This window comes from Musca autumnalis, unplaced genomic scaffold (assembly GCF_047663935.1).
Source record: "Musca autumnalis isolate F117 unplaced genomic scaffold, ASM4766393v1 scaffold_2, whole genome shotgun sequence".
Lineage (NCBI taxonomy): Eukaryota > Metazoa > Arthropoda > Insecta > Diptera > Muscidae > Musca > Musca autumnalis.
Genome location: NW_027411755.1, coordinates 89,498,051 through 89,512,604, shown reverse-complemented (window position 1 = coordinate 89,512,604; position 14,554 = coordinate 89,498,051). Strand labels below are relative to the sequence as shown.

General features: G+C 33.5%; 1 protein-coding gene across 2 annotated transcripts in view; it reads right to left on the bottom strand.

The window, feature by feature from the left end:
• LOC141394202 (phospholipid-transporting ATPase VD) overlaps positions 1-14,554 on the bottom strand; it is a 136,202-nt gene that overhangs the window by 40,047 nt on the left and 81,601 nt on the right. For both annotated transcript variants that reach the window (XM_073968178.1, XM_073968179.1), the window contains exons 4-6: positions 12,473-12,652; positions 12,269-12,393; positions 11,517-12,202 (exon numbers count right to left, since the gene is read on the bottom strand). In XM_073968178.1, coding sequence (XP_073824279.1) covers positions 11,517-12,202; positions 12,269-12,393; positions 12,473-12,652 — 991 coding nt within the window. The remainder of the gene's footprint in view (positions 1-11,516; positions 12,203-12,268; positions 12,394-12,472; positions 12,653-14,554) is intronic.

Below are 14,554 nucleotides of genomic sequence, written 5' to 3'. Positions count from 1 at the left end.
ATTTTATTGGACAAGGAAGAAATCGCATTTAATATTGGTAATTACATACATACTTATGTACATTTGAAATATGGCATATCCATATTTTTTTTATTACATTACATAATCATTTGATTCTAGATGCCGATTCCCCGCTGATGATTTCAACTATGAGGACAATTTGTTTTATTTCACAACTAAGGAGAAGCGTACAACTACGTTTCTATATATTTTTCCTTCTTAAAAGTGTGACTACAAATTATTTCAATCAGTTTTTCTTTTATTAAAGTGTGTTATGTATTTCTTTGGAATTTTGTATGTACCTATGTGTTTGTTGTTCTTTTGCCTTTTAATAAAAAACCACAACATTTGTGTGTATACTATAGAGATAGCCAGTGAGCTCTTACTGAGAGCAAGTGAGCACACATTTTAAAGTGTTTTACATTGAATTTTACGCTCCCTTGCTCTCAGTAAGCGCCCACTGGTGCATGTGTTTGTTTTTTTTTTGTGCCTTTTGGGTTTGTATTTTTTTGCACCCAAACATATAAAATGTTTGCACCCAAACATAAAATTGTTTCCACCCAAACATATCTTTGTTTGCACCCAAACATATATATCTTTGCACCCAAACATAAATATCTTTGCACCCAAACATATATATGTTTGCACCCAAGCATATATTTGTTTCCACCCAAACATATATATGTTTGCAGACCCAAACATATATTATGTTTGGGACTGTTGCAAACATATATATGTTTGCTGCAAAATATGTTTGGGACATATGTTAGAGAGGCCGATTTTTTTTTGCGTGTAGCATTGGCTACTAAGGCCATCAGCTATAAAATGTTTATAATTTCGGTAATTAACGAAAATTTTCGGTAAGTTAACAACCAAAATAAAGCTGTTGCTAAATTCTACCGATAGCAACAGTGCTGTCAACTTTTATTGATACTTTTCATTCATAATTTTGCGTTTTAATTCCACTACAGCTGCTAATATCTAATGTTGTCAGTTTCATAGCCTTTAAACTTAAAGTTATGCTTAAACCAATCAAATCCGCCACGAGTAAAAAATGAGAGAAGGCAGTGGGGAAGAAGTAACCTTATATTTAAAGCAACCAACTTAATATGTCTGCTTTATAATTGAATTGAAAATAGTAAAACGTTTAATGTTATCACCATGTAATAGTCTATAATGTCACTAAATGGTAAGGTGAAGGTGCAAACACTATGAAATTTGTCGCTTACTTCACTCTCAATTTAATGTAAAAGAATAAAGGGGAGTTGCTACCTACATAATTAAAATGCGATCTTGCATTTCTTTATTATTTTATATAAATTGAGGCTTGGATAAGCACCTTATGTGTTTAGTCAAATAGGGGAAGGCAGCCGCATATGGATTCAGATAATAAATATAGTATATCAGACGCACTATAATTGTGAATATCTTATAGCAATCTAGGGCGTAGGCAAAAATACGGCGAGTAGGCAAAGCTGAAGTAACAAAGGACCCAAATATCAATTTAGGTGACGCAATCGGGAAATGGTAAGTGGCGAGGGAAGGTGCAGCAAACGTATACAAATTTTTAATATCGCATTTTTTAACTACTATTTCCTTGACTTCATCAGTTGTAGACATAATGGAGAATTATCCCCAATATAACGTCAATATGAAATAATGCATTCCTTATTCATTTTCTTAGAAGGAGACTTCGAATTTAGTGGTTGTTGTGACAGTTCGACTGATCTCGAGCATTCTTTTCTGAAGAATTTAATTAAAAAATGACAAAGACGAGTAAAAAATATATCAATAATTTGTGTGCATGGAGGCGGATATGTGCAGCCGTAGAAACTGCGCCGCAAAGTACCGCAATGTTATACCAAATTTTTAATATATTTTTAACCACTAATTTCTTGAAGTCATTCACTGTTGATATTGCTTGTATCTATAGGAATTGAGAACATTGCTATCCGGGTATAGCAAGAAGTTGTTAAAGAATGCCAGGGAAATTGCTGCTCAATGTCCGAAATTGCAGGTGGATGTTACATTAGGAATTTATTGCTTCTTTAGCCACTTATGGCTTCGAATGTGATGGTTAGGATGACACGGCATATAAGATGCCAGCAGGAACTGTCTAGTTAGCCACAAATTATGTTGTCTGATTGACAACTTCCTGGGGCTGGATTCTTGTTCTATGAAAATTTGAAATGAAAAATATTTTCTTTAAAATTTTTGACATTTTTACATTTATTTCCTTTGTAACGCCTATACCTAATATTTAACTCGACGTACTATAATAATTCACCATCCTACCACAAAAGCGCTCTTGGGCCGTCCGTATTAAACACAAAACCGCTATTAACCCAGATAAAGCCACTGGTCGTTTAAACGCCACAAAAAATGGTTGCGCAAAAATTGACGTAAAACTCCGGTTTTTCGAATATTTTTGTGGGTTTTTTTGCATTTTGTTATAGTATTGTATCTGTAAGTTCACGCTGATAACGCTTCATTTGACCTACGCAATTGCAATTTTCGACTTTTGATGAAAAATTTAAATATGCGATAAAAATTTAATCAAAAATGTTAGAATCATATAAGTCAAGGATTTGTTAGGAATATAGTAAGAGTATTTTCTCAATCAAAAACCAAGGGATTGGCATATAAGGATACACCTATATTACCCTCCAAAGTTTTTGGAACTTTTAAAAGAAGGTCCGATTGCAGGAAAACTATACGTTTTAGAGAAAAAAGTTTTTTTTTACAAAAATACTTAAAAAATCTCAAACATTTAATTTTCATAAAAAAATTTAAGTTTTCTCGCAAAAAAAATCTCGGCGCTAAGTGGGTTAAAACACATTAAACATATTTTCATTCGTAGACACAAATAATTTTCTTTCACAATGAATTGATTTTCATGATTTGTTTTCAAAATAGAAAACACATACATAACTGCGGTTCATCTGAATAGAACCAACCAATTTTTGCCTACAAATAACGTTATAACTAACGATAGGAGAGAAATTGTAGATTATGTTTTTGCGGGCATGTAGAGTATATAGTAGGCGATATTTTTAATACCTAAAATGTTTCACTTATGCGTTATAACGGCACTTTTTATAACGGCACACAAAAAATTACAAAATATTAGCATTTTTTAATGATTCACCAGGATAGAACCAACCTAAGAATTTACACAAATCCTTTGTCAGATGTGGTAAACTTTTACAAAAAAAAAAAAAAAAATACTTATAATTATAAATAAAGGCCGTGTGTGTTGATTGCCAACAAATATTGTGAAAAAATTGTGTTAGGGGCTTGGAATATGGTGAAAATCGATGCTTAGAGCTCGAAAACATATTCTTATGAAGAAATCGTTAGAAACAATTTATAAAGTCAAAATTTTATATTGAATTGTGTCCAAAATTTTCTACACCACAAAAAATTACAAAAAATTCGCATTTGATAGGTTTATAGGTCCGAAATAGAGAAAATATGCCAAAGATAAAGCAAATTTCTGCCTTCTGAGGAAAACAAGCGCAAATCGATGGGTTCCGGGCAGTTTCGTTGGCTGTGGACATCTAGAGCTCAGAAAAATAGCAAAAATCCCACCGCTGAACGCTTCATGACAACATCAAGGGCTTTGATTTAAAAGATATGCATGACATGAAAAGCACAGAAACATAGGCGCCCTTTCTTGTGTAATAACGGGTCAGAAACAGTTTTTTTCGTACGTATACCATGAGTAAAAGAGGTATGAACATCATAACCGTCGAAATTAAAAACTTTACTTTCAAAAAAAATTAACGTCTGCCTTCCCCTATCACTAAGTTGTTCCGGCATATCAAATGTCTTAGAACCTTTTAAAATTTCAAAGCCATAATGGTGGCATAAAGCGTTTCGCGGTGGGGGTTTCTTTATTTTTTGAACATTTAGATGTCCACAGGCAACAAAACTAGGTCGGTTTGCATTTTTACCATACTTAGATGGGGTTCCAATATGAACTCAATTGGTCCACTTCTTCGCATACCTCCAACACAAAATTTTGAAAAGTTTAGTTTAGGAACGGCTCTCGAATCGCTTTGATTTTTGTTTAAGCGACTTGGATTCACTGCCTCAATTATGAAGGTATACGTTTTTTCAGGGGCACGTCCATACTTCTTGAGAAAACAGAGCGAAAGGTGTAGAAAACCCCTATGGGCCATATGTAGGGGCTGAAGGGCAGGATAACTCTCGAACTGTTCAACCGATTTGGTCCAAAATTTGGCCTTCATCATATTTTGTCCAAACTTAGATTCAGTTCGAAGATGGGCAATAACGGTCCACAACTTCCGGTACTTCACCCCAATATTTAAAAATTGTCACTTAAATGGTATACATCATATCATCTGAACGGGACAACCAATTTCGTCCAAACTTTGGATCTCCTAATATTTTGTCTAAATTGCCCATATCGCTCATCTCCATTGAGTACCTCCACCACAACAGTTCAACATTTGTGTACAAGTGCAGTTTAGAGTATGTTCGTTGTGGTCCTGTTTACACCGATATTATGTTTTCCAGTGGATCATGAGGACCATGCTTCCACAAGTTATACGATAACGCACCGAAATGACTAGTGGGCGGTCCCAAAATAAGATCCACCGACATAGTCCATTATGAAACTATTCCTTCGAGTACCTCCTCCTCAACACGTTTGAACTTTAATCCTAATCCACATTTTTGTCGGCAAGTTCAAATGTCCAAAAAGGGCCACGAAATTCTAAAAAGACTATAAATACATTCGATCTCTCCGTAGATAAAATTTTCAATTCACATAGGCTAAGTGTATATCAGGAATATTGTCAATTATTTCATATTCCATTTCAGAAAAAAAGGATAATTTTTTTTCGCGCTACGTCAACGATTTTTGATATGTAGGTTAAGAAAAAGATTCCCAGTAAAAACCTGGTCGCGAGCAAATTTTTGGTTGTTGCGGACAAAAGTTATTGCGCTTTTATTTCGCTTTTTAAGAATGAAAATATTATAAAAACGCTAATTATTTTAATAAGCACAATTGTTACAAAAAAGAGCTCTCGAAGTGACTTCAGCGAGTAGATTGCGTAATAAGTGCAAAATGTTACACAGAATTCGCGGAATGTACAAAAAATTGATAAATTATTGAATATAAGTCTACTTTTTTCAAAATTAAGGCCCATTTAGTGGTCATATAATTACATAAAAAATTGTTGTGGATCCAAACCTCACGGCGAATCAAATGAGACTGCAATCATACAGATTGGTGTTATAGTTTGGATGTTACAGCCAAAATAAACACATATTTTGGTCAAAAAATAATTTTTTGTTTGAAAAAATATTTTTTTCACATGCATTATGTAGTAGAATATATTGTAAAAATTTATAGGAATACTTCCTTCATTTTGCTTAAATTTCCCAACAAAATAGACAGATTTTGCTTTATTCACATTCATATTAAAGCTTTCCCATTAGGGAAACTAATTGTGTTGATGAGGATATATGTCAAAACTTCTGAAATGGAAATAGAGGTCAAATAACTCATTTTTATTTATATGCATTTTCAAATACGTGTAAATCGCGTAATTATCAAAATCATTTTGTCCGCATGTGATTTTCATGTACAGCAAGACCATATCTGTTAATTTGTATATATTTTTCGAAATTTAATTTGGAGGCTAAGATGTAGCATCAGCTGCATATTAGCATTAAAATACCTATAAAATATCGCTAATTTGCGCAAAGTGCATACAATTTTTGTCCGCATCCGATTTCAATGTCCACCATGAAAATCTACATCGATATATATCTATTTCAAGGCGATCAATTAAGAACCGTGGATGTAGCATCACACACTATTTTTTGGGATAAAATGAATGTAGCTCCCTTATCAGTGAAGTTTTCAAAACTCTGTTTCCGCCAAAACGAAGATGCTGTATTAGTTGTTTCATTGCAGTGGAAACGAACCGCAGAAAACGCGATAAAATACGCGATATTTCCAAAAACAATTTTAGGTGATTTTTCTACTTTGGACTTTCTTATAACTCGCGTTTTAGTGGATGGATTTTCACGGGGAATGATTTATTAGATCCGGAACGTAAAAAACTAAAATGTGCAATCAAGTACGAGGAAATCAAAAGATAATTATAAAAATTAGGCCCGAAAAATATGATTTTTAGAAAAATGTTCACACAAAATTTCCGTATTTGGATGCAGATTCCTATGAAGCTGTGTAGACTACATTCACGACACATATATCAAATAACTCAGAATCGCGAGTTCTACAATCCTATATACGATTTTTTGTAAAACCTGTTTGCGGAATGAAATTAGAAGAAAATGTCAAAAAACACTGTAAAACTGGCTTCAAAATGTCAGCATCATTTAATGGTAGAAGCAGTTCAAATTTTGAAAAGTAATACATTAGTGAGATGATCCGTATTTAGTTTGCTTTTACTTTTACTTTGACAGGAAAATCGAGAGAAGTGTGGTTTACTCACAAATCGAGAGAAAACAAAAAAAGACATGGTGGCTTCAACCCATTTTTACCCATTTTTTAACATCAATATAGCCACAGCTTCCACACAAATTATCTTTTAAGGCCAATATTTTTTGCCATGTCCAAAAACATTTCATTTCATCCAAAAATATTTAATTTGTATAATATAGAACCACAAGTCGCGTATTCTAGAAGGGTAAACCTTGGCTTCAGCTATGTTAAAAATTCAAAAATATTGGTGATATATATCTCTGTCGACAAAGCCGACTTATACATTTTTACTTGTTTTATTTGTATTAAACTACGATCAATTATAAACATTTTAAGACCCATTTGGTAGTGGGATTCGAATAATTACGATTTTTTTCGAACTTTTTTAACATTTGTCAATACAATTTAATTTATTTATTTTATATAAGAAACTATTTTAATAAAAAATTAAAAAGTTAAATTTATTAACACAAAATGCCATAACTCATCTATTTTTCAACCGATTTCATTGGTTTTTCCCATTTTGTAAAGTTTGGTGTCTTCTACGCAGCCTAGAGCAGGAGGAAAAGCATTTTTCTGTTTTTTAATGCGTTTTTGTCACTAAGGTACCAACTGTTATAAAGGAAAAACCAAAAAGTTAAAACACAAAAAATGCCATAACTCATCTATTTTTCAACCGATTTCATTGGTTTTCCCCATTTTATAAAGTTTGGTGTCTTCTACGCAGCCTAGAGCACGAGGAAAAGCATTTTGCTGTATTTTAATGTGTTTTTGTCACACTTAAATCACTAAAACTTATCCATTTGTTATCCGATTTTATGGTTTGTTCGAAAGACATGATTTTCACCTTTTAATAAAAAATAAACTTTTTCAGTGGAAAAAAGAAGTTATGTCCGTTTTAAGTTGAAAATCCAAGAAACCCCTTTTTTCACTACATTTACCGTTATAACATAAAAAAATCGAAGTGACCCAAAGAAACCGAAGGTATTTTCGTCATATGTATGCATCAGAATCCCTGCAAAAAAATGTTGTCAACTTTTGTAGCACAGTGTAATCAATTAACTACAGCTTTGGATTTATATATGGGCATCCGAACCGAATAATCTTACAAATATTAAAGTGATTAATTCCAGGAGATGATTCAGTAATACACACTAATGTTAGTACAATAATTTTTAACTTTATTATTATTATTTTTTTTTTTTCAATTACAAAACCATTTTCAAAATCGAAAAATTAGGAAGTTCTTAAGATAAATTCCTAAATAAAATAACAAATGTTTCACACGGGTATAAAGAAAAAGTTGTATTGACAATTTTTTTAAAAATGTAGAAAAAATAGTATTTATTCGAATCCCATTGCCAAGTGGGTCTTAATATTTTTGTAATAGTACCGTTATAGTTAATTTTGCCTGCATTTTGCATTTGTGATCAATACCCATTGTTATAGAACATACCTTTCTACTTAGTTATACATCGTTTTTATCTATTGAACAATTTATAAGCAAACATTTAAACAACAGGGAAAACGCAGCATGTAATTCTGTGCCACTAAATTATTGGAATATCGCTAATGACGAAATGCCGACTGCGAAGTGTATCTTAAGATTCCGTTGCCACCAAATAATTATGAACTTCGGTGGTATGTTTTAAACAGTGGCAACAATACGTGAATCATTCATAAGTATCATTGAAGTATCATTGAATCATTCCATAAGTATCATGATAAATATATTTCAAAGACTAATATTTGATATTTTATAAAATACTTTTTTTTTATTATTAGGATGTAAATGGACCAAAGTGGATTTGGGCCGACCATCGGACCAAATTAAAAATTAAATATTTTTCGGACCAAATTTGGTCCGAAATGCCCAAAACGGCAACCCTGTTAACAACCCAAAAGCTATCATCAACATACTTGGAACATACTTCGGTGGAAGTTTTTCAACCACCAAACGAATCATTCATTGAACTATTCATGTGTTTTGATCTTTTTCGTTTTCAATCTGTTGTTGTGGAATTGAGATCTTTTCGCTATTAGTTTTGTTCGCGCTCACGAAAGTAAAAACACGAAACCAAACAGCGAGTTCGGTCAACGTGGGTTATGTTTCGTTTTGTATTGTTCTTATGGAAAATACGAAAGAAACTATTGGAATTGTTTCATAAAGTATTTTTACGTGCGCTGCTTTGTACGAAAAATCAATTAACTAAGACTACAAATATGAAATATAGAAAGAAATATGGCGTGTAGGCATGGCATATTTAAATCGTTATTGGAGTAAAAATAATCAATACAAGTGAGAGTTATACTAAAAGTCATTTAAGGCGCCACAATATTTTGATATATGCATTCGGTGACCAACTGTACTATATTGTAAAGTACAGTACTCTGTTTTAGGTATTCGTTCTCTATTTTTTGGCAGTCCATTCTCGTGGACTAAAAAACTCATAAAATGTCTTAGCTTTGTCAGATATTCCTGGTTCGAGACGTACAGGCCATTGTTTACCACTTAAGTATTCCACACGTCATTTTCCCGTTTTGAGATAATCGAATTTTAATGTTTGCGTCACAACTGCTTGGAACTGACTGAAGAAAATATATTTTTGACAAGATTTATTAGTAATAGTATATCGTCACCATAAATGCCGGAAGACGTAAGTAACCTACATGAAAATCGAAATTCGTTTTTTGATGGAATCTGATACATAAAGCTAAAATACATGCTCTGGCAATTTCAAAGTTCTACGTTTAAAAATAGCGATCCTATTCAAAAAATGCCAAAAGACGTAACAGCTTAATGTAATTTTCATAAAACACAAAAGGCGTAACCCTCATTATTTGAAAATTAAACAGCAGTACAAACAAGTTAGTTTTTTTTTGAGATAATCGAATTTTAATGTTTGCGTCACAACTGCTTGGAACTGACTGAAGAAAATATATTTTTGACAAGATTTATTAGTAATAGTATATCGTCACCATAAATGCCGGAAGACGTAAGTAACCTACATGAAAATCGAAATTCGTTTTTTGATGGAATCTGATACATAAAGCTAAAATACATGCTCTGGCAATTTCAAAGTTCTACGTTTAAAAATAGCGATCCTATTCAAAAAATGCCAAAAGACGTAACAGCTTAATGTAATTTTCATAAAACACAAAAGGCGTAACCCTCATTATTTGTAACAAGTTAGTTTTTGATTTTTGCAGCAATTATAATGCCAGAGGGAGGGTATATTGAGCTGATTACGGAAATGTATAATTTCCTTTGGACGGATCCGGTTATTTGACCCGAAAGTACAGATTCAAAAACCGGGTTAGACCCGGTTCTACTGAACATATTATTACAAAGTGGGTGTCGTTTGGTTATTTTAACAGGTTCGCCTCTTATGCGGCTTATTTCTCCATATGTTTATTTTGACCCTCAGATGACGATACTTCATGAATGGTGATTCCGTTTTAAAAATTATAAAGACCATTCTTGTTGCTAATTTTTAAATCTACAACTTTTACTTTAGGCGATTTTTGTAACCCGAATAACTTTTTGCACCAAAATTCAGATTTGTGGGAATTTTTTTTGTAACCCGAATAACTTTTTGCACCAAAATTCAGATTTGTGGGAATTTTTCATATTTCCCCCTTATACGCATGTCATAGCCAAAACCCAGGTTTGGTAAAATGTCGAAAGTTTTAATAAAAAAGTGATTGAAGTGTCTTATTGAAGATGATGTCTGAAGATCGACCTATGCCATGATTTAAATAAACCTCCCAAGAACAACAAAAACAAGAAAACAATATAAAGAATTGTTCCATATACACACTTATGACACAAATGCAAAATATTGTAAATCACAGGGAATAAAGTGACAAATCAATTTTTCAATCTTTGACTCAATAAATTCAAACCTTCTAAATCGAAAATTAAAGTTCTGTATTTTTAAATTCGTAAGTTCTTAAAATATTAATTTCATACCTGAAATGAACTTAAGCTTTCGGGCCGAAGAGCAGATAGAAAAAGTCTACCAAAAAATCTGAAAGAGCATACTTGTTTGATCCCTATGGTAACCCTCTATACCTAATATTGCTGGTAATTGTTAGAGGTAGGTAGAACATTCAGAAAAATATAAGTTTTCATTTGAAATTTCCAAAACTAAAAATTATTTTAGAGAAAAGACGTAATAATTTGTTAAAGTAGCTCAAAAAATTTTATCGGAACAAATCATTTCGGGGGGCCCGGGCCCCCCTGCGTACGTCCCTGAGTCCAGGTATTATTATATAATCGTAATATTTTTCTAAGGTTAATGTCGATATAAAACTAACATTTATCACTTCTGTCGTTTTACGGAACCTCCATAAATGGGCCTGGTATGGGGCCTATATTCACAGCAGGCCCTCGTTTTATGGACTTCAGCAGACTAAATTACTCAAAAAACTGAAAAATGCATTTTATTGATTTTGTGTGGCCTTCGTATTCAACTACAAGCTATTTTTAAGGATGATTCTAGATTATATTCTCTTGTAATACGATTGCCTAGGCATTTTCCAAACTTATCAAGTGCAAAGTAAAAATTAGATTAAAATATTCCGTTCCTATTAATTATGTAACTTTTCTAGCTTTATAAATTGATGTATTCAGTCTTAAAGAGACCCTTAACTAATAAAAATCTGGATGTGACACAAAAATAATGTAAAGAGTCATAATTTTGAGCCTTATTTATATAGTGACGAAGAGAGTTGCAATTGTTTTGTCTTGCTAAAATATGGGATATTTCTTTTAAGTACGCTATTAAAAGTGGACCACCGTTATAAGGTACAAAAACTAATTGTGGATGTTTTCTTCGGAGTATGAAGAACGTTTTAATGCTGAAAAACTGAACAAAAAGTTTGTTTTTACAAATATTATAGCGCTAAAATTTAATTGTATGTGTCAGTTGCAAATGTTTTGTCTGATACTGTATGTCCAATATTGTCAGCAACAAGTCGAGTCTCTGCGAATATTTTAAATAAGGCTGTAGATCTTTAAACAACTTACCTTTTAGAGTCACCGATGATTCTCCCACTAATGATGCATTATTACTTTGCACTTCAATAATACCGCTGGCATTCATGAGATCACGATGCGGTGTAGCACTTACAATTACTGTGTTGCATATGGCTAATACAACCAGAAATTCTTGAATTCGTTGAGAATTCTGTGATAAATACTGTCCCGATGTACTCAAATTGAGCATATCGTTTATGAGCGAGGCATTCGCTATTAAAGGCGGCGCTGGAGACCCAGGCTTTGAATAAACCTTCTCCAACTCGGAGGGCGGATGATTATAGTCTATACCATTGACGGCACATCGCCGAAATAACATTTTATTTTCAGTTAAAGTCCCCGTTTTATCGGAGAAGATATGTTGTACTTGCCCAAGTTCTTCGGTGATATTCATAGCACGGCATTCCGTTTTCTTATTGGTGTCACTGTCAAATAAATCCATATTGTTGTGTATATGGAAAACTTGCAATATTTTACATAATTCTATGGTCACATATAAAGATAACGGTATCATGACTTGTAGTATTATTATATATGTCCAAAATATTAAAAGGCCTTCATAGTCTGGATTAACATCGAACGGTAAATAAGGTACAGGAAACTGTTCAAAAGAACTAAGCCACATTTTGCATCCCACAGCACCGACTACACATAAGATTAACAGTATAATTACACACCTGTATATAAAGAAAATGACAACTATTAAATATTTTTTCGACCATATTATTACATTCACTACCTACCAGATAACATCTATGTTCATTTGTTGCTCCACCTGGGAACGTTTGTAGCGAGGACCACTATTATTAAGCATCGATTTTGTTTCATGTCCAGCATAGACAACAATGCCTTCAATGAAATCGGTATTCTAGAAAAAAAATGAAAAGGATATTAAAAACATAACTAGGCAATGCGCTCTTGGCTACCAAAATTATAGAGATCATTACCTTAAGTCTGCTTTCTCTTAGCAATAAGCACTCTGTTGATATTGGTACTCTCTCACCAGAGGGATGTATTAAGGCCCCATGAAATCTATATAGCTTTGTTGTTGGCGCATCTGCCTCTACTCGGCTAACGAATTTATTTGGTATAAATATAGACTGCTTATCGATAAAACCACGTACCACCTAAAAATAAATATCATAGAAGATATGTATTCACTTAATTTATGATGCTTCTGTGGAGAGACTCTGTCATATTTTTTAAGGACAAAAATCGGTAAAGTGAAAATGCAAAGATTTAATAAATTAACGGAATTTTTCCATATGTTAACTGTACTCGTATGAACAGAAGCAGAATAAATTCCTAAAATTCTACCAAAGAGCAAAATCAAACTGATTGCTTGGGCCGATATGATCGAGCAAATGTAATCTGCCCAGCAATAATACTAATTACAAAACTTTTGTGAAACTGTGCAACATTTTATAGATAATTGTGTGCAAACAACTTCTACTGCGGATTTTATGAAAGTTCAGACCATTTATTGCCTCAAAATCATGATATGTCTGAAAATTCCATTATTTTGTATATTTCGCGCCATATCTCCAAAACAGTTACATTATTCGCTGACTGGAAAAATTAGCCGCTGATATGTTATTCACAAGTTTTCAGAACATACCATTCTTGTAGAATGCCTCTATCAAGCTGTTTCTACCATATTTAAAGACAATTTAATAACATTCATTGAAATCCCAAAAATGAAAATAAGCAGGCAGTGTGAACATTGTTTGAAAAATATTTTGTAGAAAGTATAATATGAAATACTCACTAAACAACTTGAAATAAGTATTTTAGAGCTTCAAATGTTCTGAAGAAATGCTGAGCACATTATTTGGAAAATTTGTGCGAAAGGTTACTTGGTTCGACTCCCAATAGTTTAGCTGCTATTGACCAGAGTTACAGAAATTATGTAGATATTCATATATTTTATCAATTTTCACCTGCTAGATGCAGTTTTTCCTAGTTAAGCTGTTCGACACTTAAGCCATACTACTTTAGGGCTATATTATTGCTGAAGACTACAAAGCAAAATACGTTTTAGTTTTTGAGATAAAGCCTGGAAGAATGAAAAATTGTCGTTTTAGCCCGATTTAGATGAGGCAGAAAAACCAAACCCGATCTAATAACGGAAAACCCAACTAGGATTTTTGTAGCCTTAATATGTACTTTCAGAAAATGCCCATTATAAGTTGTTTGCATTTTCAGTGTTGCACAGTGTAATAGAACAACTCTATGAGCAGTTCAATGCCAGTATTCAGACAAATGCGACATGCGGAAGTTCATAAAAATGAAACTCTACGCATAAAGCACATTTTACTTGAAAAAGTCGAAGAATAATCCGCTATATAATATGACCAATTCTTCTGATGCTAGGGTAGTAGAAAAGACTTTTCGAGATATCATACCTGCTGCAGCCACACGTCATATGCCTGCTGGTAGAATACCCGAAGTGAGGCGAAACTTTCCAGCAGAGAGAGAGACTAGCAAATGAGCGTGATTATCTTCATCGTGCCGACCCCAATGACGCCAGAGTCAGGGAGCTGACACTGGATGTTAAAAAGTTGGTCGGTGAGCATAAGCAGAACAATTAGTTAAATCATCTGAAGAGTTGCAGCATTGGAGCCGGAATAATGTGGGCAACGGTTAAGTCACTTTCGAACCCTCGAAAGAAGGAAGATAGGACCTCAGTCACGTTTGGCGACGTTACGCTGACTGATTCGAAGAGGTGTGCACGCCGGGAGTGATAGGGCGAAGAGAAGAGTAGTACGTCGCATCACATCTCTTCCTGCCGAGGATAAACCACCACAATTTACAATGGATTATGTTGCGAATGTCATCAGAAACGCTAAATCATTCAATACGTTGGGCCCAGATGGAATCTACATGGTAATGCTGAAACAGCTTAATGAGCCGGGAGTCGAGTATCTCACTAAAGTTCTCAACCTGCCGCTAGCCACCGAAATCTGGAAAATGGGCAGGGTTGTCCCGCCGTTGAAACCAGGGTGCCAGCAAATGTGAATCATACCCGT